Below are 27,833 nucleotides of genomic sequence, written 5' to 3'. Positions count from 1 at the left end.
TCCAGAAAAAATGAATTCAAGTTTACCATTCACCCCCCCCCCCCCCCCACACACACACACACACAGACAACCAAAACAGAGAGTTAATGCACAGACTCACTCAGTGAACACAAGTGAACGATAAAATCCAGTCATATGAAGTACAAGCAGGAAATGAACAATGAATGATTGCTGATTTTTTTTTCTCTCCATACAAAGTTTATTAAAATCTGTACAAAACTCGCTTCACCTCATTCGTAAGTTACATTCTAACATAACTGCATTTATCATTTAACAAATCAGACTCATGTATTTGACCATTCAAATTATTTGACCATTCAGTCTCCAGGTGCATACATAAACCATAGATACACATGTACAAATAATCATTCAGTCTTGATGCATTCATAAACCATACACAGTACAAAGAACCGTACATGCATTCATAAACCATACACACAAACAATACAACAAACAATACAATCTCCAGAACAACACAATAATCTGGAATCACTTACCAGGTAACTTTTTAAATTGGTCCTGGAATTTTTGGGAGGAAAAATAAGGGAGAAAAGATAAAGACTGAACAGAATTTGTCATTTTTCTTCACTCTGAGATTCATAACTAAAAAAAAAAAAAAACCCCACAAAAAAACATCTAAAAAGCAAAACATACCAAAACACACACACATACAATATATATATATATATAGAGAGAGAGAGAGAGAGGAGAGACTCATAGAAAAGAAAACAAGTACCCACAACTAGAACATTAGTATATTCATGAGTACATCTTCCAAACCTAGAACATAACGTGTCACTGTATTCAATCTGAGATTCAGATCAAAGTATTATCACTTGAAATGAAAAACACCCCCCCCCCCCTCTTTCCCAAAAAGAATAAAAACAAAACACCACCACCAAAACATCTCCCACAACTTCCCCAAATATTACTAACTACTTGAGTACTTTTCTCAAACCTAGCAACCCCTTCTACAGAATTTATAATTGTCTTTATTCACACTGACAGTTGAAGTAAAATATAACTTGATTGAGAAAAAAGCAACAAAACAAAACAAAAAAACTTTAACACACACTGAGATGATGAGTAAAATGAGATCACTTGATTAAGAAAAAAAACCCAAAAACAAAAACAAAAAAACCAACAAAAAACAAAAACAAAAAAAAAACCTGAAAAGAGCAGACACATAAAAGAACAAATTAAATGTTACTGTATGTTACCTTAAAATAGATTCTTGACAACAACAACAGAATCACCGTCCCCCACCCCTCCCTTACACAAACCAATACTGACATTGGATTGCATCTCTAAAGAACCAACATCAGTTATTCAGTTTCTCTGAATGCAACACTGACATGAACATGCTGCTTACAAAACACAGTTTGCTTGCCGGTTAAAGCTTGTGCATATGTGTTCTTATTCCCATCTGTTTGCTGTGCATTCACAACAGTTTGTTTCTCCAAACAATCAAGCATTATGAGTCACACACACATAAACACACACACACACATATATATATACACATATAAATGTAATGCATTTTCAGCACCAGAATGGTGGGCTTACTATGGACATAACTGAACTAAACTGAACTGCCTGTCCATTGCTGCCAATAATTGCACAGATCATCCACTTGCAGACCACACCACAATCAGGACTGCAAACATCTATCATACACACACACACTCAAAACAGGAAAGCATGTATACACACACAGATCTACACACACACACACACACACAGAATTCCATACACAGCCACCTTACAAACTGCCATTAATTATTGTCAATGCCTTCACCTATGAGTATGCATGCATAAAGCCATGCACCTGATGAAAGGGCTGGAAGGAATGTAGAAAATCTGACAGAATGGCTGCGCACACCATGTGCAAAAAGTTAAGTATTTCACTGCTCACAGAGGCTGCATACACACTGTGTGCAAATACAAGGTACAACATTTCACTGCCCTCATAGGCTGCATACATCACGTACACAAAGTACAGCACTTCACTGCCCTCATTGGCTGCATACACCATGTGTGCAAGGTACAGCACTTCACTGCCCTCAGAGCCTCCACACATCATGTGTGCAAGGTACAGCACTTCACTGCCCTCAGAGCGTCCACACATCATGTGTGCAAGATACAGCACTTCACTGCCCTCAGAGCCTCCACACACCATGTGTGCAAGGTACAGCACTTCACTGCCCTCAGAGCTCCACACACCATGTGTACAAGGTACAGCACTTCACTGTCCTCAGAGCCTCCACACACCAAATGTGCAAGGTACAGCACTTCACTGCCCTCAGAGCCTCCACACATCATGTGTGCAAGGTACAGCACTTCACCGCCCTCAGAGCTTCCATACACCAAATGTGCAAGGTACAGCACTTCACTGCCCTCAGAGCGTCCACACACCATGTGTGCAAGGTACAGCACTTCACTGCCCTCAGAGCGTCCACACACCATGTGTGCGAGGTACAGCACTTCACGGCCCTCAGAGCCTCCACACACCATGTGTGCAAGGTACAGCACTTCACTGCCCTCAGAGCCTCCACACACCATGTGTGCAAGGTACAGCACTTCACTGCCCTCAGAGCGTCCACACACTGTGTGCAAGGTACAGCACTTCACTGCCCTCAGAGCCTCCACACACTATGTGTGCAAGGTACAGCACTTCACTGCCTTCAGAGTGTCCAACACATGTGTGCAAAGTACAGCACTTCACTGCCCTCAGGGCCTCCACATCATGTGTAGCAGGTACAGCACTTCACTGCCCTCAGAACCTCCACACACCATGTGTGCAAGGTACATCACTTCACTGCCCTCAGAGCCTCCACACACCATGTGTGCAAGGTACAACACTTCACTGCCCTCAGAGCCTCCACACATCATGTGTGCAAGGTACAGCACTTCACTGCCCTCAGAGCCTCCACACACTATGTGTGCAAGGTACAGCACTTCACTGCCTTCAGAGTGTCCAACACATGTGTGCAAAGTACAGCACTTCACTGCCCTCAGGGCCTCCACATCATGTGTAGAAGGTACAGCACTTCACTGCCCTCAGAACCTCCACACACCATGTGTGCAAGGTACAGCACTTCACTGCCCTCAGAACCTCCACACACCATGTGTGCAAGGTACAACACTTCACTGCCCTCAGAGCGTCCACATACCATGTGTGCAAGGTACAGCACTTCACTGCCCTCAGAGCGTCCACACACTATGTGTGCAAGGTACAGCACTTCACTGCCCTCAGAGCCTCCACACACTATGTGTGCAAGGTATAGCACTTCACTGCCTTCAGAGTGTCCAACACATCATGTGTGCAAAGTACAGCACTTCACTGCCCTCAGAGCGTCCACACATCATGTGTGCAAGGTACAGCACTTCACTGCCCTCAGAGCCTCCACACACTATGTGTGCAAGGTACAGCACTTCACTGCCTTCAGAGTGTCCAACACATCATGTGTGCAAAGTACAGCACTTCACTGCCCTCAGAGCGTCCACACATCATGTGTGCAAGGTACAGCACTTCACTGCCCTCAGAGCGTCCACACATCATGTGTGCAAGGTACAACACTTCACTGCCCTCAGAGCGTCCACACATCATGTGTGCAAGGTACAGCACTTCACTGTCATCAGAGTGTCCACACATCATGTGTGCAAAGTACAGCACTCCACTGCCCTCAGAGCCTCCACACACCATGTGTGCAAGGTAAAGCACTTCACTGCCCTCAGAACCTCCACACACCATGTGTGCAAGGTACAGCACTTCACTGCCCTCAGAGCGTCCACACACCATGTGTGCAAGGTACAGCACTTCACTGCCCTCAGAGCGTCCACACACTATGTGTGCAAGGTACAGCACTTCACTGCCCACAGAGCCTCCACACGCTATGTGTGCAAGGTACAGCACTTCACTGCCTTCAGAGTGTCCAACACATCATGTGTGCAAAGTACAGCACTTCACTGCCCTCAGGGCCTCCACATCATGTGTAGAAGGTACAGCACTTCACTGCCTTCAGAGTGTCCAACACATCATGTGTGCAAGGTACAGCACTTCACTGCCCTCAGAACCTCCACACACCATGTGTGCAAGGTACAGCACTTCACTGCCCTCAGAGCCTCCACATCATGTGTAGAAGGTACAGCACTTCACTGCCGTCAGAGTGTCCACACACCATGTGTGCAAGGTACAGCACTTCACTGCCCTCAGAGCGTCCACACATCATGTGTGCAAGGTACAGCACTTCACTGCCCTCAGAGCGTCCACACACTATGTGTGCAAGGTACAGCACTTCACTGCCCTCAGAGCCTCCACACACTATGTGTGCAAGGTACAGCACTTCACTGCCCTCAGAGCCTCCACACACTATGTGTGCAAGGTACAGCACTTCACTGCCTTCAGAGTGTCCAACACATCATGTGTGCAAAGTACAGCACTTCACTGCCCTCAGGGCCTCCACATCATGTGTAGAAGGTACAGCACTTCACTGCCCTCAGAACCTCCACACACCATGTGTGCAAGGTGCAGCACTTCACCGCCCTCAGAGTTTCCACATACCATGTGTGCAAGGTAAAGCACTTCACTGCCCTCAGAGCCTCCACACATCATGTGTGCAAGGTACAGCACTTCACTGCCCTCAGAGCCTCCACACACCATGTGTGCAAGGTACAGCACTTCACGGCCCTCAGAGCGTCCACACATCATGTGTAGAAGGTACAGCACTTCACTGCCCTCAGAGCCTCCACACATCATGTGTGCAAGGTACAGCACTTCACCGCCCTTAGAGCCTCCACATACCATGTGTGCAAGGTCCAGCACTTCACTGCCCTCAGAGCGTCCACACACCATGTGTGCAAGGTACAGCACTTCACTGCCCTCAGAGCCTCCGCACACTATGTGTGCAAGGTACAGCACTTCACTGCCCTCATTGGCTGCATACACCATGTGTGCAAGGTACAGAATTTCACTGCCCTCAGGAATCTGTTCACAATACCCTGATGATGACACACCCACTGCATGCCAAGGACTCGGAACCACTCTTCTCTGTATAGCTGCCATCAATACCTGACACATGTTCTGCAGTATGTCATGCTGACACGACTGTTTTGCAACACACCAGTCTGCATGTTTCATCATTCTGAAACGAGTCCTGCCTGTGTCATAATACTGACAAACCAGGCTTGCATTTTCTCTTAATACTGACACACCAGGCCTGCATGTGCCAATATACTGAAACACCTGTCCTGCATGTGTCATCACTCTGACACACCTGTCCAGCGTATGTAATCATGATGACACACCTGCCTTGCATGTTTCATCATGCTGACACACCTGTCCTGCATATGTAATCATGCTGACACACCTGTCCTCAACGTGTTATTACACTGATGCACCTGTCCTGCATGTGTCATCATACTGACACACTCGTCTTGCATAATGTCATCATACTGACACACCTGTCCTGCACAATGCCATCACTGACATGGGTGGGACAAGGGTTTAGGCCATCAGAACACGAAGATACCGAGGGTTCTCCTCCTCCTCCTCACAACTTGTCGTCTTTCTTCAGGAACGAGAGGCCCGTGGTCTGGTTGGGGAAGATGCTCTTCATCCCCATCTCCTGGGAGGTGGAGACGACGACCGAGGGGAGGGTGGAGGTGGTCACAAGGGTCCCCCCACCCACTGTGGGGGTGGAGGGCTGGATGGCATCTGGCTTGATGTTGCCCCCCTGGATGACCACGATCTTCTGACCAGAGCTGGCCTGAAACACACACACACACACTCCATGAATGTTGGTAGGAACATGTTAAAAAAAAAAAATTTAGCTGGGCTTGCAAGGAGGGCTCACTCCTTTCTCTCTCTTCCCTCATTTCAAACAGGAAAGACAAAAAAGAGTGACTGTTTATATTCACACATGTTCTCTTGTATGTTGTAGCCTAGATCCGTGAACTGAACATCCTCATCCTTGTATTTGTTTATGTTCTATACAAGATAATATTCTAAGAATGGTTTCCATTCATGGATTATTTCATTCTTTGTTCTAACTGTCCTTTTTTTCTCAATACTTATGTGTAGAATTATGTAAATGTCACCACATAAATGAAGGGAAAAAAGAGAACAAGAAAAGATAAGAATGGAGACTCTGGCCATATAAAAATGATTCACACTGGATTCCTGTTCAATCAGCCACATACATCGCTGTGCAAAACACACATTCACACGAACACAACACAACTCATCGTTACTGGAGTTTTTCGCTTCAATAACACTCATATCTACACAACTGATGAAACAATCGTGGAAGGATGAATGCACAACAATATGTTATCACTGGTGTACTTTTAAGGTGAAAAAACAACTGAAAACATCATATGCAAGTTGAATCTCTTATTCAATTCTACAATATTTCGTTTTTTAGCAACAACCAGTTTGGTACAGCTCAGAGTTGTGTTTGGGCATTTTTGCTCAGCATACAGTGAAGTCTAACAAATCAAAAATGTTCTTTGGGAGAGAAAAAAAATGTTCACCCACAAGCGCACACAAAACATTACATGAACAAGGCTTTCAATCTATTCCAAGCACATTGTTATCCTCATGCATAATAATGTCCAATCTAATTTGTCAGCAAATGTATGGAATATGAACATCTGACTTGAAACTTTACCAGCTCTGTACCGATATAGTGCCAAAGTCCCTGCAGCAAGGTCTGAAGCAAACGTCATGAACTTCAACTCTCTCTTTCTTTTAATGTGAACATGTGAATTGTAACCTCTACCAGACCCCTACCTGCATAGAGCCAGAAACATCTGTGACTGTGGCAGAAACAGCCAACATCAGTTTAAACTGTCGCTTTTCAATTGCTCTACCAAACAGCTACATGTCTGCTACAACTCCCCTGGACCAGCATTACATGAGACCACTGCAGTATAAAAAAAAGAAAAAGAAAAAAAAAAAGGTGGTTCACAAAAACTGCAAACATCTATGGATAATTTTTTTTTATATTCAATCGGTCAAACAAAACTTTGTTTCCCTGCTTCAGGAATCCACAGATGGTTCAGCTTAGAACACCAACTGTACCAAACAAAATTAAATGAAATCAGAATACAGTGTTGGTTTGAGAATACTTTGTACCTGGTCCATAGGGTAAGTATTCATGGTACCTTTTTTCTTTTTCTTTTAAAATCATTGTACGAGTTAACTCGTACCAGGAGTATTACCCCTGAAAACGGAGTATGGCTGCCTACATGGCGGGATAAAAATGGTCATGCACACAGAAGCCCACTCATGTACATACGAGTGAAAGTGGGAGTTGCAGCCCACGAACAAAGAATAAGTACCAGGAGTAGAATGAGTTAATGTCAACATTTGCCTAGTTATGCTCCAGACCCTTACCTGCATAGTGCCAGAGGTGCCAGTGGCCGTGGCTGAAGCGGCTGACACCAGCTTCACGATGGTGGGGTTGGAGGAGCTAGTCACACTGCCTGCCATAGAGCTCAGCTCCGGCACCGAGCGTGGCGTCTGCGAGGCCACCAGCACAATCTTCTGTGGGGCTCCGGCACTGGAGGGGGTGGAGGGCGTGCGAGGAGTCTGGGCGCCACTGGTGGAGAAGAAGGCTGAGGCGGTGGGGGTGATGGGGGTGGAGGCGCTCCCTGGCTGCTGGAGAACAAATTGCTGGGCCACACGGTTCTGGAAGAGACAGGGACCACCGGCATTTGTCAGAGTCTTGGTTCAGGTGAAACATGGTTTCTATAACTGATTCACTGACTATGCATATACCAGCTGTGCTGTGCATTTTGGGTTTTTTTCTTTCTTTTTCCATTTGATTCTGGTTTAACTCATTCCACCCCACAGCTACATGCCTGTTACAACTCCCCTGGACCAGCACTACATGAGACCACTGCAGTAAAAAAACAAACAAAACAGGGTGGTTCACTAAAACGGCGAAAACTGATGAGAGAATTGTTGACTGAATCAGTCGAACAAAGCTTTGCTTCCAGAATCCATGTAAACTGTTCAGTTTAGAAAGCCAACTGTACCAAGCAAGAATATATGAAATCAGAAGTGAGTTGGTACGAGAATACCCACACCCGGTCCACAGGGGAAGTTATCACGGTACGAGTTAACTCATACCTGAAGAGGAATGAGTTAAATCAGACATTACTAGCACGTGCAGACACCTGTACACAGGTATTCACATTATGAGCAAATATACCTGGGTGGAAATTAATACCAACCTGTCAGATTGTCTGGGACAACTAGACCTTCTGGTGGACAAGGGACAAGTAGAAAAGCTTCCACTTGAACGAAGGGCAACCAATATATTCCCCCACACCCACACCCCCGGTTTCAGTGAAAGGATGACTCAGCAGTCAGCTTCAGAGCAGACCTATCAGTCTTCCCTCATCCCCTTTTCATTCCCAACGCATCCATCATCCCGTTTTTTTTATATATATTTTATTAAAGAACAGACACCTAGAAGAAGTGCAGTCTCACAGAGATGAGTGGTGGAAACGATGGATCTACTCCCTTACTTATTCCCACTCTGGCCATACTCCGGGAAGGGAAGTAGAAATTTGGAAGTACTGGTTGATTTTTCTGTCTACTCATCCCCGGGACGACTTAAAATTATCTAGGAATTTCTAGCTCTGAACATACACAACATTCACCCCATGAGCATGTACACACACACACACACACATGTGCACACACACACACACAGATTCACACAATGAGTATGCACACACACACTTTATGAAAAAAAAGCAATTGATGCTTATTCAATGAAATAAAATCTTGACTTGACTTGGACTTGACACACACACACACACACAAAACACATACACACAAGACTCACACCATGAACACACACTCACACACACACACACAACACACACACACTCTCACTCCCACACACACGCACACTCTAACTCACACACACACACTCACAGGCTGGTGCAACTGGAGGGTGGGCCTGGCGGCAGGGGGCAGCACGCTGACTTGTTGGCGCTCCTTCTGGATGCAGGTGAACAGCAGGGGCCCCAGGTACCCATAGGTGTTGGTGTAGTCGTCTGCGGTCTCCGGCACCCCAGAGTTCTTCAGCTCTTTTGGCAGGTATTTCTGAAAAGTTTCATTGCGCCCTCTCTCACTGATCTGGCCCTGATGAAATATATAAATGTATCTATTTATAAAACAGATAATTTTCATTGTGATGTTCAGTCACTGCACAGACTGAGACAACGGCAAAAAGATCAGTTCAGTTCAGTTACTCAAGGAGGCGTCAGAGTGTTTGGACAAATCCATATATGCTACACTACTTCTAAGCAGATACCTAATCAGCAGCATGAGGTGAGGAAAAAAAAAAAGGGTACACAAACAAATAAATGGAAAAGTCATCAATTTAATGAATAAATATTTAGGAAAAATACATAAAAAAAAAGAAAAAAAAAGCAAATAGATAAAGAAAAAACAAACAAATCATCATCTGTATATGTGTGTATGTGTGTCTACGCAATGATTGTAAACACACAACGGCACTGGTTAGATGCTGTGTACCCTTTTCTAAGTTTCTAGTGTCATCTAATTTCATAATTTTCGTGTGTGCATTTTTCTGTGCATATATGCTACCAAGCAATGCAGCATACATTCTGTCTTCACTGTTCTCTCTGATTAAGATGTGGTATGAAATTTATTTTACATGCTGAACTGATAACATTACATAAACATTATACATAATGGCCTGAAAGAACTTGAACACAAGTTATTTCAACTGAGGACTGAAAAAAAAAAAAAAGAAGAAGAAGAAGAAGAAGAAGAAGAAGAAGAAGGGGGTTGGGGTTGGGAAGACAAGCAGTTGTGTCTCAGGAAGAACTCTCACAAAAGAAGAAGAAGAAGAAGAGAAGAAGAAGAAGAAGAAGGGGGGTGGGGTTGGGGTTGGGAAGACAAGCAGTTGTGTCTCAGGAAGAACTCTCACAAAAGAAGAAGAAGAAGAAGAGAAGAAGAGAAGAAGAAGAAGAAGAAGAAGAAGAAGAAGGGGGTTGGGGTTGGGAAGACAAGCAGTTGTGTCTCAGGAAGAACTCTCACAAAAGAAGAAGAAGAAGAAGAGAAGAAGAAGAAGAAGAAGGGGGGTGGGGTTGGGGTTGGGAAGACAAGCAGTTGTGTCTCAGGAAGAACTCTCACAAAAGAAGAAGAAGAAGAGAAGAAGAGAAGAAGAAGAAGAAGAAGAAGAAGAAGAAGGGGGGTGGGGTTGGGGTTGGGAAGACAAGCAGTTGTGTGTCTCAGGAAGAACTCTCACAAAAGAAGAAGAGAAGAAGAAGAAGGAGAAGGGGGGTGGGGTTGGGGTTGGGAAGACAAGCAGTTGCGTCTCAGGAAGAACTGTCTCACAATGTGAACCCGTCCTTCTGGCAAGGAAGCCTCACATATATCGCTGAAATGCAGATCTCAGTAACACCAATTACATCTGTCACATGGACACTGATGCAGGGGAAAAAAAAAAAAAAAAATCAGATTAATATTTTAACAACAAACTTGAAACCCTAAGAACATATGAGCTAACTGTGAACATTCATTTTTTTTCAGCCTTTTTTTCCCCCATTCATTGATATGCATCCAATAAGTAAATGTATATATATCACAGAATCTTCTTCAAAGACGAATAATATATACATATTTATCTACTTTCTAACATGAACTGTTTTCTCAATACTGTCAAAAATGTTTATCACGATACTTGTATAAATGTGGCTCATCATGGGGCAGAACCAAAGGTGTGAGACGCTTAAATTTTGCATTAAAAGGAAATTTTCTATCTAAAATTACGTTTAAATAACATACTTACCGTGACCCAACTAGTGCAGACTCCGGCAGGGGTCTGACATTCCTGTCCTGTGCAAACTATCCGCCTATGCGGAGCAGACGAAACTACGGCCGATAACCTCCCGGAAGTAGGTAACCTCCCCTTTGTCCCGCTGGTTATCGCCCTCTTTTGACGGCAATATGCCATCACCAGCGCAGCAAGCAGGGAGAACAGGAAGCGGGGAGGACGGGAGGGTCTTAAATTTGGGTCACGGTAAGTATGTTATTTAAACGTAATTTTAGATAGAAAATTTCCTTTTAATTACACATACTTAACCGTGACCCAACTAGTGCAGAATAGCACGACAAGGTGGAGGGCTCGCCTGTTCTACTGTCTGTGTGCTGTGATGGTCTGTTGTGCAGCTACCACAGAAGCGATGGCTCTTGCACCATCAACCCGCAGGCGTGCGACATCTCTCTGGTAGAAGTCGATTAGCCATTATCCCTAAGGCGATCGGTGTCCCTCCAGTAGAATTTGACGAAAGTAGAGTGCACTGTGTCGCCTAAGGACATTAGTGCGGGTAAAGAAGACATAGGTCCACAGCTGTATTGTGGGGGAGGTCTGTGGACCACAGCTGAGCGGATGAGCGCGGATGAGCGTCAATGCAAGGAGGTGCGCATGTGGTTTGATCTGATGATTCCACAATGGATGTGGGCCGATAGTGGAAGTGGTTTTTGTGTTTGAAGGAAACTGTGGCACGAGACAGGGGTAGGTCACCGTGTTGGGCCTGCCTCAGGCATGACAGCCAGATCTGTGGAGCTCCTCCATGCAAGCTGACAGGCGATGGGCACTCCCCCCCCGCACCCCTGGCCCCCTCCCCCTTTTTTGACGTTGTCAAAAAATGACAGCACTGGTATGTTGCCAATGCATAGAATGGCAGACATTTGGCAACAAAAGACTTGATGTCCCTGGTGTCTCTGGGACAGGGTTGTGTAATTGCCCAGGTAGGTACCATCACGAAGGGGCATACGGAAGGCTTGGTGGCTTCTCTGCCTGAGTGTGGCATGTTGGAGTAACCTGCAGAAAGTTGTCGGCAGACAATGGCTGGGTTGGATCAGGCTGTGGAAGTGCATTTCATGTGCCCACAGGTCACTGAGTCTCATTCTGTGGTGGAATTCCCAAATGGAAGAGGGTTTCCATGGGGAAAATTTTTGCTGAAGGTTCTTTAGTGAGAAAGGGGACTGGATCCATGACAGGCCTCTGGAATGATCTTTTTTATACTTATCTAACTTCCAATATTTACGATTTTCCCCATTCTCGAAAAGAGAAAAATATTATCTTTATCATTATACTTGCATGAATGAGGCCCAGTCATGTGGGCATGAACCAGACGTGCGAGAGACTTACCATCAACTGTTTTTTGATCTGCTCACACGCCACTTTGTCCACGGAGTTGGTGATGGGGCCTTCAGTGGCGGCCCTCATGTCTTCCCCTAATGCTTTCAAATGAGGCAGAATGCACGTCTTTATCACCTGCACAAAGCACACAGGCCTCCCTGTCATCAAGGGGTTCTTGCTTGCGCACCAGTCGTACAGCCAGATAAAATCCTTAAAGAAATAAATTCTCCTTCCTCCATCCCCTCGTAAATTAACAATAATCAATGAAGTTACAGTTCTGCTTTTAGATAAATGCTGATAAATGTCATTCATCTTGTATGATACTTGATCTTGTATACCATTCAAAGTGATTTTAAAAATAAATTTTACTTATACGTATTCCTGAAGTGGTGTTTGTTTTCTACATGAATCTCCTTGATAATACAGATAAGTTTCTGTGGCTCAAAAACAACAACAAAAAACACCACCACCACCAAACTGACAATACAGAACATAAAAATCAATTCATTCAAGATTCTTCATGACTTCATCAGAAAAATATGCATATCAGAAAACCCCAAATTCCTCTGCAGCCATTTATTAATCAACAAGCAAGATCTCCTGCTCTGAAAGTCTGGTTGGCCCCTAAAACAAGTTTTGGAGTCATGCAGCTAACATTCTCTCACTTGAACACAGGTGCACTTTCTCCCTCACACACCCTGACCCTCTCCTCCCCTGGTCCCCACACCCACACCCTTACCTCTGGACCCAGCTCCCCCAGTCCACTCAGAGCCCCGTACTGAGTAGCCATGGCACGTTTGTCCGTCGTGAGCGCGCTCACAAACAGATTGGTCACCCTCGACTGGATGTTGTTGCTGTTCGTGTTGAAATTCCTGTAAACCAAAACCACCATGACTTCAAAGAATTCACACAAGAGAGGAGGGAGAATGAGGTTTTTTTGTTTTTTTTGTTTTTGTTTTTTACCTCTCAAACTCATAATCCTCTTTCTCTTGATAGGGAATCTGAGATTTCAGTGGTTATGCCATTTACCTAAAGCAGGACAGAAAAAAGACAATACTGATTATAGAGATTAAAAGAAAAAAACATGCTTGCCGAGTTTATTGGATTGAGTAGTACTGAAAATATACAACTAATTACACATACATACACACACAGTGTACTAACTTCCATGGTCTGTTCACGTGTTAAAAGAAGGAAGAAACAGGGGAAAAAAAAAAGCAAAAAAAAAAAGCACGGCACACAGAGTAAAGAAATGGTTTAATGGCCTCCTCTGTTTGGAAGCAATGCAAGCCTCTGGCGCCTTTCTCAATTACATTAAAAAAATATTAAAAAATCACTGTTTGGCTTTTGCTACTTCAGCATAATTACCATTAAAGTCTTTACTTTTGCAACTTCAGCGAATCATACCATAACTCAGCAGAGCAAACAATTCGAAAAACACAGCAGCTGGCAGGTCTGTTTTGCACAGCAGGGGAGAGACAAAAATAAAACACAGAAAAGAGGGAAACAAAATCAGAACACAGCAGGAGCAGAAGCTTGAAACAACAACCAGATGGGGTATAATCTTGGACAAGAACTGAATAAAAGCAAATCAGAACACAGCAGCTTAAAAAAACTTTGCCCAGAGAGGTACTTTCAGAGATGTCAACCCCTGTCAAGTGTTTGTGGGAACAATCAGGAAATTTGGTGGGAACATTTTTAATTCGGAAGGAACACTTGGACTCCGAGCCACATCAGCAAAAGTACATTTTATGAACAAGGCATTCAAACACTTGGGCCTACTTGCAACATGGTGTTGCTGCTACCCACATCAGCAAAAGTACATTTTATGAACAAGGCATTCAAACACTTGGGCCTACTTGCAACATGGTGTTGCTGCTATCCACATCAGCAAAAGTACATTATATGAACAAGGCATTCAAACACTTGGGCCTACTTGCAACATGGTGTTGCTGCTACGATTAAGCTGGTCCACTCAATGCTGTTTCAATGTAAACATGCTCGCGAGCAAGCTCACTGAGCATCACCACATGAGACTAAGGTTAGAAGTAACTGCCCTGGTCTTGTGATCAATAGATCTAGAGCGTCTGGGTAATATTACAACAGGAAAGCATGTGACTGTGCTATGTAGTCGAAAATGAACTCGTAACAATTTTGACTTTAGCGTAATGTCAGAACAAACCGTGATCGATGTAACAAAATTGAAACAGTTGGCATTTCTGTACTTTCTACACATACTTGCATATGGTGGCGACGAGTCGGGCAGCGAAGTCCCTCAGCGCCCAGTGGTTGTCTTGGTCTGGACGTAAACACAGCTGTCGGCTCACCACGCACGTCAAAACGGCCGGCAGCAGCTTGTGCAGCTAACATAACACAGCAACTCAAATGACACGAAGTCGTTTTCCCAGAGAATGCGAACTCATGCTCATGCATGCATTCCCACTAATAGACAAGACAGGCATGCACACACACACACACACACATATATATCAATATTAGTTTGAAAGGCAACAAAGAGAAAACAAAAAGTAAAGAGATGAGACAGAATGTTTTCCCACTTACAAACTGTCAAAATTAAGAAGCATCAAAAACAAAAAACACACAGCTACATCAAAACATAGAATTCTTTACTCTAATAGACACTGAAACATAAGCCATACAATTGCAAACCCTGTGTTGTTGATTACCACAGACAGAAGCAACCACCAAGATGCAGTGATTCAAGTCACAGACTAACTTCTGGGGTGTTTAGTGTAGGACCTCCATTAGAAGCCTGTGTGTGTTCTTCAGTTCAGTGTCTGTGTATGACATGACTGCGACCATCCTAATCATTCTTTATCAAAAAATAAATAATGAAGAAAAGAAAGAAAAGAAAAAAAAAACCAGCCTCAGAATCCACTGATCCTGCACTAACACACACACACACACACAGAGAGCCAACAACACAGACCAACACAAATTAATCCAAAAATTAAACCTCTCACCCCCACCTGACCCCCTCCCCCTCCTGATCCTGACTCCTCCCCCCCCCCCCCCCCCCCAAAAAAAAAGACCACCCCCTCTACCCCACAACGTACATATTTTTCCAGGTAGAGGGTGGGGTTGTCCAGAATGGACTTCACCATCCTCATCAGGTAGATCAACAGAGCCAAGTTATTTTGTGCCACGTTGATCTTCACTCCCTCCGCCACAAAGTCGATGAAGCGTGGCAACATCTGATGGAGGCCTGGGTCCTGAGCCAGACTGTTAAGTGCCTCCTGAAACCACAGAACAGAACAGAATGAGATCTTGCTGCTACCAAGACAACAATCCCAAACCGCAGGTTTATCTACCAATGCATGCAAAGCTTCAGTTTAGTTTCAGTTTCAATTTCTCAAGGAGGTATCATTGCATTCTGCAAAATCCTTATACGCTACACCACATCTGCTAGGCAGATACCTGACCAGCAGCATAACCCAACACGCTTAGTCAGGCCTTGAGTGCATACATATGTGACCCTCCACCACGAAATGAGTCGCTTTGCACCAGAGGTCGATTTTTAGTTATTGGTATATCATAAATCTGCAATAAATGACCTTTACAGCGAAAAAAAAAGTTTGTAAATCGGATGATTCTGTGAAAAGTTATTGTGATTTGAAGTTCTAAAGTCGCGAAAGTAACGAACTGAGAAATCAAGGCTGAAAAGTTTTGGAACATGTTCATAGCAACCACATACTTCTAAGCAAGATATGTTCATGAAATTTGGCACACACATACTTAGTGGCAATATCCACAATTGCACAAAGTTTGAAAGAAAAATATTGAGTGTATTTGATTTTATTCAAATAAGAATTTTCTAATTTTTTTGGAAAGAATTGCAACTGAAGTATTAGTATACTTGCTTTTTAATCAGCTCAACATGACTAAAAACCTTCCAGTTTTAAGATCAGTTTTGTTGTGGTGTTGTTTGTGGTCCAATTACTATGAAACTTTTGCTTCGTATAGTATGTGTACTAAAATTTATGCCAGATTAAAGGTAAAAAATGCTAAATCATGATGCCGAATCATGTGATTGTTGTAATTCAATGTGCTCACTGGCTTAGTGTGCTTGTGATATTACCATAATCCATACAACAAGCACAACAAAATAACAAAAAAGATCCACACAACAAAACTGCTCATACAAAAAGTTCATGTGTGTTTTATCCCAGCATAGCATCAAATGAAATACATTTCATAATCCAAATGAACACTTCAAACACTTCATCTGCAAAGAAAACCTATTTGTCAAACCCATACTTCACACAATAAAGACACACAACCTCATCAAACAAACACTCAATCTGCTAAAAAAAAAAAAAAAAAAAAAAAAAAAAAAAAAAAAAAAAAAAGTGCAGATATGTGGCACAGGTAATCAATTCTTGTGGTACAAAGTGTCATCAGAGTGGATGGTGTTGATATTGAACCTTCTTCCTCCACTCTTTTTTCTCCACCGGTGGTGTCAGTATGTTCCAAAAATGCATGGTTTATCCTGAAACAGTTTGTTATGTAATACTTCTTTATCTCTTTTCATTTCCTTTGTTTTGAATTATTTTCTATATGTTCTAAAGTTTATTCATTAATGCTAATAATATTAGATTAAATATCAACAGTAATTTCAGTTTTGTACATTTACATCACAGCTTTCATTCTTTACACAGGACTTTACAAAATGCTTTACTTCTAGTTCTATGTATTTTATCAGAAAATAAAAAAAGAATACACTTATGATATATATATATATATATATATATATATATATATATATATATATATATATATATATATATATATATATCATAATATAATCAGACAAAGCAGTTTACTGATAATAAAGTATGAAATAGTGATTATTAATTCTGTATCACTATGAGTATCAGTGTGCATATCAGTGTGCATGTGCATGACATGCTGCAATCCATTAAGTTACTTTATGCATAGTGGCATGTCAAGCACATGCACACTTATATCATTTATGTAAATGTCTGTGAAAAGTTTACAATTCCATACATGTACATCTAGACAAAGTTTGTAAAAAGAAACTAAGTTTGCACACTTCATGGTAAATTTATACTATAAATCATAGTACATTAACAGTTGACTCACTCACTCATAGATAGTTCACCAGCAGACAGTTCTTTAGTTGACAGTGTAGTTAGTTTGGTGGTGTTGCCTCTCCTTCTGATGACATGACTTGCCAGCAGTGATATCAGAATTATTCATTGGTGTACAGGCAGGCATATAAAGTACCATCATATCTTTCAGGGCTGAAAAAGAAATTGAACTATTAGTAATACTGTTAGTATTTACTGTTGACACAACTCTATGTTTATTTAAAACAACACACACACACACACACACACACACACACACACACACACACACACACACACACACACACACCAACCTGACACACATTCACATAAAATATCCATTGAAGCAAATTCTGTGAAACTGAAAACTGTTCATAATGTCATGCCCCTTAACCTCCCCTTGCTCAGTTAAATGGTTAAACTGTGAAGGGACAGTGTGTGAGTGTGTGTGTGTGTGTGTGTGTGTGTGTGTGTATGTGACTCACTGTGTGACACACATTGTGTATGTATGTGTGTGTGTGTGTGTGTGTGTGTGTGTGTGTGTGTGAGTGACATGTATACACACTGTGTCACACATTGTGTGTGTGTGTGTGTGTGTGTGTGTGTGTGTGTGTGTGTGTGTGTGTGTGTGTGTGTGTGTGTGTGTGATCTTTTAATTTACATTCTGTTAATTTCTTCAGATTCACTTTATTCTTTTAATCATTTTTATTCCACATGTCAAACAGTGAATTCCTGTTCCAATGTAAGACAATAAATCAGTCTTGAGTCAATCATTGTTAAATAAATTATTATCAATTGATTATACCATCATTACATTTCAGTATTTGTCAATGTGGGTAAAATAAGAAAGCTTACCTTCAGACACTTCAGCTATATCCAGTCCCCCAGTCACTTTGCTTGCATATTCCTTGTGTGAGCTGTGAGAAACCCAGTTCTATCACTTCAGTGCAGCAAGTCAGTTTCACTTGTTTCCATGTCAGTCACAACACTGATGGCACCTGGTGCATGTGATTTCGGCAATTACAGGCGAAGGCTTCCAATCTTTCTGTATCTAGTGCAAATGTTGATTCGTCATCTACATCAAAATTAATATTATTGTTGATGAAAACTGAACGACAATCCTGCGTCGTCTGCTTTCGAAATCGGCGTTGCCTTCGTGTTCACTGAGATCGATTTCATGAACGGTCAGTTCCATCAATGAAGTACTGGGTTAGAAACTCACAAATGTCGTCTTCTTCATTGAATGGCAAAATGTGTGCAACGCAAGTGTATCTTGTCAGGAAATCGCCAAGTCAATCTTGAAAACGTGCTTCCGAACCCTGCGACCATGTTTATTTGAGCTAGCGTGCTGAATGGTTGGTTTTGTCACGTGGCCTCTCTCGGCCAATGACAGAGGGGATTTTCCTTCATAGTGACGCATTGTTTACGTAGTGTATCCTTATTTTGAAAGCGACGATTCGCTCGTAGTTAAAAAATCAACCAATGAGAAGGACATAGATTGAAAGAGACGGACTTGACCTTTAAAACAATGTATGATTCGACCGGTCGATTCCAAGAGATGACGGAGGGCAAGCTTGTCAAAGTTGATCGATTTCGCGAAGTCATAGGCGATCAGAATGACGGGTTAGGCATTTTAAGCACACATTTAAGGCAAAAGAAGACACAGTTATGCCTAGATACTTCAATATGAGATAAAAGAAAGCCTAAAGTTTACTATGAAGTCAAAATCTGAAAATCGACAACCTGACCCCCACCCGCCTAAAATCGCCGCTAGCGGGAAAGTTGGTCAGGGACAAAGCGACTCATTCCGTGATGGAGGGTCACATATATATTTGTATATCTATCACAGTGGATTTCTTCTACAGAATTTTGCCAGAGGACAACACTCTTGTTGCCATGGGTTCTTTTTCAGTGCGACAAATGCGTGCTGCACAAGGGACCCCAGTTCATTGCCTCATCCAAATGATTACATGCTCAGTTTGATTTTCCAGTCAAACTTGGGAGAGTAGGATTCAAACCAAAAACCTCATGGATTCTGAAATGGCAGACGCACGTCTCAAACATTCTACCATCTTCTTGCTACTAAGGTAACGATCCTAAACCACAGGATTATCTTTCAATGCATGCAAAAAGAACAAACAACAAAACAACATCAAAGTGTCCATGAACAGGTTTGTAACTACCAATACTGTGATCACTCAGCACAGTATAAAAGACAACTCAGTGTTTTTCTTGCACAATGTACAATGGTACTGAACATCTGATTACATCGTCAGACTCCAAAGCAAATCAAAGCTACTTTTTGCGGAAAGTAAAGGAAAACAAAAACTAACATCTGGCTCTCCAGTTCTACATATCATTTATGCCACGTACACAGTCATAATATCGATTTTTAACACATCATATAACAAATCACTTTCTAAGCAAGGCATAGATCATAATAGCATCAATTATGTTTCCCAAATGCACACCACTTTTAATTTCTCTAACATATTTCCCACAGATCTCAAATGCCAATCAAAATTCTGAATTCTTTTCAACAATGGTCACAGTGTCAATTGAGAATGACTACAGTTTAAATAATCAGGAAGAACACCACGCACAAACATATTCAAATACAGATAAAAAATGCAAAACAAAACGAACCCACCCCTAAACTAAAATAAACAGAATAACTCACCGAGCGTTTATTCTCTTCAGGCCCAACACAGGCTTCAGTGGCCTCTTTGTAGAAGTATTGTTGTTCCTGGAAAGACCAAGCAGGGAAGATGATGAAAGCAAACAAGGGTAATGATGAATGATGAAAAAAAAAAGAAAAAAAAGAAAAAGAAAAAGAAAAGTAAAGCAAAATACAAGAACCTGCTGCCTGACTTATAGATGCAATACTTCAACAGAAAAACATTTATGGAAACACACTATCCACATACAGACCCACACTAGTTCACACACTGATAAAGCAAGTACAACCTCTTTTAATAAATCATTCAGTGAAACCAACTTGAACAACTGGCTGTCAGCAGTTTGTATAAAGCAATGACTGCAGTTTTTCTCACAAAAGTGAACCCACCAACTGTGTGACACACACAAAGCCACACTGACAAGTACACACACACCTTACACAAGCATTCCCTCACTAATGCATAAACACACACACACACACACACACACACACACTCATACACATACTTACCACAGATAATTCGTGTGTTGTTAGGTCCTTCAACCTGACCATATCGCTCTTGGGATGTTTTCGCTTCAGGCGTGAGACACCATTGGCACTGGGTTTCTGGGTCTTGTGGCCCTTGTCAATCAAGTTCTTAACACTGGTGTCCAGTATCTCCTTCTTCTGCTGCTCCTTGGACGCTGCAGGGGGGTTCTCTGGAATGGCTGGCTGGACGCCCTCCACGCTCAACCAGTGTGCTGTGGTGGGAAACAAATGTATAACTTTGCATGTTGAACTTTTGTGTTTTACTGTACATATCGTACTGTGACAACTTAATTTTACTGTGGTGAGGATGGTGCAAGGTCCTGGTTTCCCTCCTACTCCCCCCCAACCCCTTCCCATGCCATGGATCATGAATGATTTTTCATGTTGATTAACATGCAATTTTTCTTCTTTTTTTTAAAAAAAACAACAACAAAAAGACTGATTTTACTACATCTTAACAATCATTTGTGAGAATCATAGTCTGAGAAATAAGATGTCTATGTTTTAACATTTTTTAACTCTTATAATGAGCCTGACAGCAAATTTCTTTACAATGTGTGCCTGAGGACTCCTTTCATGGTCTACATTCATAACTGTTCAAGTCCAACTTGTTTTACTTTTGAGTTCTATCATCATTACCATTTTTTTTCCTCTCTAAAGAGATTTCTAAAGGGTAACACAAATCAGTTATGCTTTTCATATTCAAGTATCATTTTTTCAGAGAAGCACACCTCATGTGCATGTCTTGTTTGTTGTTTTGAGAATGAGGAGGATCTGGCTGCATGCACATTTCAAACCTAGAAGGAAACATCTTGAGAAATAAATCACAAGTGCAAACCATATCTTAGGCACAAATGACATGTCTGGAGGGATGGATTAATTTTTTAAACCAAGGCCTTAATCTATCTCTACTTCACAAAAATCAATAAATAATATGAAATCAGAAATGCAACAACACATCCTTACCTTTCAAGGACACTTCCAGTGGGATCTTTGGCAGGGGTGCACTGACAATGTCAGATAGATCCAGTTCCTTGTCCTCGTAAAAATGTAGTTCACGCCCTCCTCCACTCGCAAACCGAAATGGAATGAAGTCTTTTGATTTCATTCCATAGATCGGCTGCAAAAAGACAACATGCACATCAACACTTGTTAGTGCTGATTGTGGCACCATGCCTTAAATAGTGAGCAATTTATTTCATTACATGTACTGTAAAACACCACTTGTGCAATGCAAGTCAAGTGAACATGACAGCTGCAGCCCCAGAACACAAAGTTGCTTTTATTTTTCAGTTTTCTATATTTTCATTTTAACCATAAAACTAATCTTTTACTTTGGTTTCTAAGACATAATGCATGGAATACAGTGGTGTGACCAGAATTTGATTTTCTGTCTCACCTCCACATTCTTAGCCTGTAAAGCCATGTCCAAGTCTGCAGTTGACATTTTCTGTCGTTTGGCACGGTGCATGTGCTTCACAGCATCCTGAAAACAAACAGAAAACAACAGCACTTCAATAATCCCTCCTGTTTAAAATACTTTATGGACCACAGTGAGACATTTAATTTACCCCCTAGCTTCAGTCCAGTGCTCTCCCAATGCAGAGCTACCCTGTCAGAAATATATAACAAAGTCGGACTCACAGCTCTCTCAATGAAGATTTCATATAAATCATTAAATGATACAATTTTGCTCAGTTTATGACTGTGTATGCCAAGGATTTGAATGCAAGTGTGTGCAAGCACATTTCTGTATATCTGATGGTGTACTCTATTTCAGCCAATAATATTTTGTAATATGATCTGTGTGGCTGATTTCTCACTGACTGAGAAAAGTAAAATGTGTATTATCCCACTCGTTTCAATCCAAGAACTCATAATATATGTTCAATATTTTTCATTTACTTCCTGAAAACAAACAGAAAACAACAGCACTTCAATCATCCCTCCTGTTTAAAATACTTTATGGACCACAGTGAGACATTTTAATTTACCCCCTAGCTTCAGTCCAGTGCTCTCTCAATGCAGAGCTCCCCTGACAGGATGAAAGAACAGGTACAAGGCCATCACACCATCGATCGCCTCAAAGAAATAAAGGCAGAGAGAGGGAGTGGCCGTAAGTCTAGCATGAAAGGGAGAGCACGATGCTTTGCAAATCAAACAAATATCGGCATAATTTCCAAACCAACATTGCGCAAATTTCTTCAAAACGGAACAGAGTCTCTGTGGGCTTTTCCAAATTATACAATAGACTGAGCAACACACTAGACACCATGTTCTTGGCATCAGATATCTTTTCCCATCCCTCTTGCGGCCAATCAGTGGCAGCCTCTGTGCGTGTGTGTATGTGTGGGTCTGTGTGTTTGTGTGCGTTTGTGCATGTGCGAGGGTGTAAGTGTACACAAGTGTCAGGAGAGGTCTGTGCACGTGCGTGTGTGTGTGTGTGTGTGTGTGTGAGGAGGTAGAGGATGAGGTATGTGTGTGTACGCATGCCTACACTGTGGGAGCAACGGAATATTGGAACGTGCGGGTGTGCATATATATATCTTTGTATATATGTGTGGGGGGTTGGGGGTGGGGGATATGGGTGTATGTGTGTGTGCTTGTACAAGTAAGTGTGCCTCTGTGTGTGTGTGTGTTGTGTGTGTGTGTCTGTGTGTGTGTGTGTGTGCCGTGGAAGCTGCGATACATAGCCTAGAAATGAGTGTGGAGGGGGGTAGAGGGGGTGCAGGGTAATGTGTGTGTGTTTGTGTGTTGGGGCTCATGTACGTTTATGTGTATTTGACTGTGCTTTCATATCTGTGAAACTGCATGTTTGGTGCATATCTGTTATGCATATGTGTGTGTATGTGTGAATGTGTGTCTGCATTATTTACATTTATTTGCTTATTTATCATCATTGTCATCTTTTTTAAATTTATTTATTTTATTTATTTATTTATTTATTATTATCATTATTATTTATTTTATTTTATTTTAAAAATTATATTATCATTATTTATTTAGTTATTTATTTATATATATATATATATATATATTATTAATATTTATTTTATTTTATTTAAAACATTTTTTTTTTTACACTTATAGTTGACTTCATCACGTTTTTGCGCCTTATACATATTATTATTAGTAGTAGTAGTTCTTTTTTTTTTTTTTTTTAATGTATTTATCTACTATTATTATTAGGTAGAGGATGAGGTATGTGTGTGTATGCATGCCTACACTGTGGGAGCAACGGAATATTGGAACGTGTGGGTGTGCATATATATATATCTTTGTATATATGTGTGGGGGGTTGGGGGTGGGGGATGTGGGCGTATGTGTGTGTGCATGTACAAGTAAGTGTGCCTCTGTGTGTGTGTGTGTGTGTGTGTGCTGTGGAAGCTGTGATACGTAGCCTAGAAATGAGTGTGTGGAGGGGGATAGAGGGGGTCCAGGGTAATGTGTGTGTGTGTGTGTGTGTGTGTGTGTGTGTTGGGGCTCATGTACGTTTATGTGTATTTGACTGTGCTTTCATATCTGTGAAACTGCATGTTTGGTGCATATCTGTTATGCATATGTGTGTGTATGTGTGAATGTGTGTCTGCATTTTTTACATTTATTTGCTTATTTATCATCATTGTTGTCTTTTTAAAATTTATTTATTTATTTTATTATTATTATTTATTGATATTTTTTTTAAAGTATATTATTATTATTTAGTTAGTTATTTATATACTTATTTATTTATATATATATTAATTTTAATTTTAATTAATTAATTTTATATTATTATTATTATTTTTTTTTTTGTACGCTTATAGTTGACTTCATCAGGTTTTTGCGCCTTATACATATTATTATTAGTAGTAGTTCTTTTTTATGTATTTATCTATTATTATTATTTTAATTTTTATTTATTTATTTTTTCTCAAAGCCTGACTAAGCGCGTTGGGTTGTGTTGCTTGGCAGATGTGGTGTAGCGTATATGGATTTGTCCAAACACAGTGACGCCTCCTTGAGCTACTGAAACTGAAACTTTCACTTACAGTTACATCACATAAATAAGTTATAAAAATTCACTACAGACTACAGTATTATTGTATAATAAAACTTCAGTTAAGACACACACTGTAGAATCCACACACATGACAGTATAAACTTTCACATGCTTTACTATCTATGAAGAAAATTTCCTTAAGCAGTGTGCTTTATTTCTAAGCTGCAGCCTCTAATCATATCACACATACCTGAACAACTGTCTTCAGGTGATAGGTCACCTGCTCAGCTAAAAAGGTAGCAGCTTCATCTGGCATAGGCGCAATGCCAATGGTCTCCCCAAAAACCCGGATTGTTTCTGGAGGCAGGTTGCTGCCAACTTTTTGGTCCTTTGGATCTTTGTTGGATGAATCTTTAGATGCCATTGTGGGATGATTGTTAACTGACTGCAACAGAAAGGATTAAGAACTGGTTATAAATCTCATACTATTAATTTACTAAGCATTCTTTGAAAAAAAGAGAGAAAAGAAACAAAGTTGTCTGCCTTCTTCTACACAACTGATGCAAAGAGAGTGTGTATGGCAGCTGGAAGGGCTGACTGGTGAGAAATGGGAGAGAAATGCAAGTATAACTGCACAAAACATAGACATTAATTTGGTTCATGACAGGCATAACTGCATTCAAAATTAATGACATGCATGGGCAGCGTACATGCTGTAAACAGGTCCAAAAGCGACTCAGAATGTGTATTCATAGTTCCATCCACTCTTGCTGAATTTTATATTTCTAAACTTGATTTACCAGGACTTCGTTTTACAACTTCTACTTCATTCAGCTGAGTTGAGATTTTACTCATGAATTATTGTAACTGAAGTAAATATTGATAGTTAAATTATAATAGTTTAATACTGACTTAAAGTTAGGTTTACTTCTCAATTGAATGGATCAAATAGTCACACACTCACTCACTCAGACACATTTTCTCTCTCTCTGTGCCCTTAGAGGAAGTCATGAATGTAAAGAAAAATCACTAAAGAATTTCTATCTTTCGTTGATGAATAAAACAAACAAAAACAAACAAGAAAGGCAAGGCCTTCAAGACTCACTTGTGATACACTTTTAAAAAAATCCAAGTTTTTAGGTATTGAGTATAATGCATTTACTGTTATATTTATATTTTTTGTATTCTCTAAACTTGGCACTTTGATCTGATATTCGACCCAACAAAGGATCTGTCATTATTATCATTTTTTGTTCAAACAGGAACTTCTTTTGCTAAGCATGGAAGTTTTATTTATTGCAAACGTTTTGGTTTAGATAGCAGAACAAGGGAAATTACTCTGCTGGGGAACTTACTTTGCTTTAAACTGATCTTTCTCATCTTAAACATTACATTTTGAAATTATACTCAATACATAAAAAGCTTGGATTTTTTTTTTTTAAAGTGCATCACACGTGAGTCTTGAAGGCCTTGCCTCTCATGTTTCAAAATATAATGTTTAAGATGAGAAAGATCAGTTTAAAGCAAATTAACTCCACTAGCATTACAGAGTAATTTCCCCTTTTTACTATCTGCAGCAAAACGTTTGCAAAATAAATTAAAATTCCATGCTTAGCAAAAGAAGTTCCTGTTTGAACAAAAAATGATAATAATGACTGCTCTAGCTGTTGGGTCAGAATATCAGATCAAAGTGCCAAGTTTAGAGAATACAAAAAATATAAATATAACAGTAAATGCAGTTTGCATATAATTAGGCTTCATTCTTTATTTTTTTTGGTGCCAATCCCAGAAGCGCAATATTGTTTTAAACAAGATGACTGGAAAGAACTGGATTTTTCCTATTTTTATGCCAAATTTGGTGTCAACTGACAAAGTAGTTGCAGAGAAAATGTCAATGTTAAAGTTTACCACGGACACACAGACAACCGAACACCGGGTTAAAACATACTCACTTTGTTTACACAAGTGAGTCAAAAAATCAGGATGAACAGTCCACTTCATGACCAAAATAATTATCACTATCATCAATCACTTTGTTTTTTTCTGTTCGAAATGAGGAAACAGAAATTTGTGTAGCTTATGGCACCACACATACGTGCTGCCCACCGACTTGGTCTTTGCGTACACACACATAAAATTCTTTTGTGCATCTCACGCTCACAGTATCAGTATCATGCTCACACATTTTACTCACTCAAATAAATGTATTGCAAAACATATCAATATTGAAATTCCGGGTATAATAACATAACACCAGAAATATAAAATATACACTCAAGTTACGGACAAAGAAAATAGCGGCAGTGCGAAGTAACGAGAACCAAAAAGCGACCAATAATGTGAAAATCTGCTTTGTGCTCGACATTCGAATGAATAAGAATGGTTTGGTTGTTTTCAATGCGTTAGAAGTTGCTGAATGAACTGTTCGGAACTTCTTTCTTCTCTGAATAACGACCACAATTATGATAAATAATCTTTACCGCTTTTGATGGCTGCCACTTTTTGTGTTCCGGAAATGAGACATATGAAGTTTACTGTTTCCGGAAAGACCCCGATATAACTAAATTTTCCCAATAAAACAGAAACACAACACAACTTTCATGATTGGAAGGATTCTCCTCATCCCAAACATCGATTTCACATCCATTAACGTATGTACGCGGAAAGATTTGCTTTGCAAGCAACATCGCACGCGTACATGCGCGTCAGTTGAACTTTGGGAGGGGGTGAAAATCATCAGTTCTGTAGATAAGAGTTTTTTCTTTCCATTTTAACGTTCTCGCTCACAATCATTATTATCATTTTTTTTTCATTCTTCTTTTTTTTTTTATCCACGGAATTGTATTCAACGACGGTTTTGTGTAAGTCTTTTCAGGATGCGAAAGAAGTTTTTCTGTTGCATATAAATGTTGTTCCCTCATGTCAGATAAGCCTCGCGTGGAGAGCGGGGTTAGCAAGAAACATGTGAGATATCAGTATGTCTCTGATTTAATGACCTATTGGAGTTCGCAAGGTCAAATTATTAGGAAAAGGATGGTCCTCAGATCATGAGAAGTGTTTCAACTGACTTAAAACCGAAATCCTAATAGGAATAATCTTCCGACTACGGAAAAAAAATATTAAATGGAGTCACAAGCAGGGCTGTTCCACCCACTTAAAAAACACTATTGAAAGCCCGATCAAGAAAAGATTTCAGCCTACTGGTTCATAAATTTTTTTTTTAACCCAAAGCAAAAGCATGTGCAAGCAGTGTGTGTGTGTGTGTGTGTGTGTGTGTGTGTTATGGGGTTGTTGTGGGAATGTGCACATGTATGAGACAAATGTGCAGCTGAGTC

General features: G+C 40.8%; 2 protein-coding genes across 2 annotated transcripts; one reads left to right on the top strand and one right to left on the bottom strand.

Annotated features, from left to right (window-relative positions):
• Positions 1–62: 62 nt before the first annotated feature.
• Positions 63–4,484, top strand: LOC143289134 (uncharacterized). Its single transcript, XM_076598013.1, has 2 exons — positions 63–2,571; positions 2,758–4,484. Exons 1-2 carry the CDS (start codon positions 2,225–2,227, stop codon positions 4,475–4,477), a joined length of 2,067 nt encoding a protein of 688 aa, XP_076454128.1. The 5' UTR covers positions 63–2,224; the 3' UTR covers positions 4,478–4,484.
• A 68-nt stretch (positions 4,485–4,552) lies between these two features.
• Positions 4,553–27,014, bottom strand: LOC143289135 (transcription initiation factor TFIID subunit 6-like). The gene is made up of 13 exons (XM_076598014.1): positions 26,979–27,014; positions 24,749–24,943; positions 21,916–22,002; positions 21,483–21,636; positions 20,499–20,728; positions 19,989–20,054; positions 15,275–15,454; positions 14,436–14,560; positions 12,937–13,069; positions 12,207–12,332; positions 8,954–9,124; positions 7,400–7,693; positions 4,553–5,768 (listed from the first exon to the last, which is right to left on the bottom strand). Exons 2-13 carry the CDS (start codon positions 24,920–24,922, stop codon positions 5,553–5,555), a joined length of 1,956 nt encoding a protein of 651 aa, XP_076454129.1. The 5' UTR covers positions 24,923–24,943; positions 26,979–27,014; the 3' UTR covers positions 4,553–5,552.
• Between the last annotated feature and the right edge of the window lie 819 nt (positions 27,015–27,833).

This window comes from Babylonia areolata, chromosome 13, assembly GCF_041734735.1.
Source record: "Babylonia areolata isolate BAREFJ2019XMU chromosome 13, ASM4173473v1, whole genome shotgun sequence".
NCBI lineage: Eukaryota > Metazoa > Mollusca > Gastropoda > Neogastropoda > Buccinidae > Babylonia > Babylonia areolata.
The sequence above is the reverse complement of the archived record's forward strand: the minus strand, read 5'-3'. Positions and strand labels throughout refer to the sequence as shown.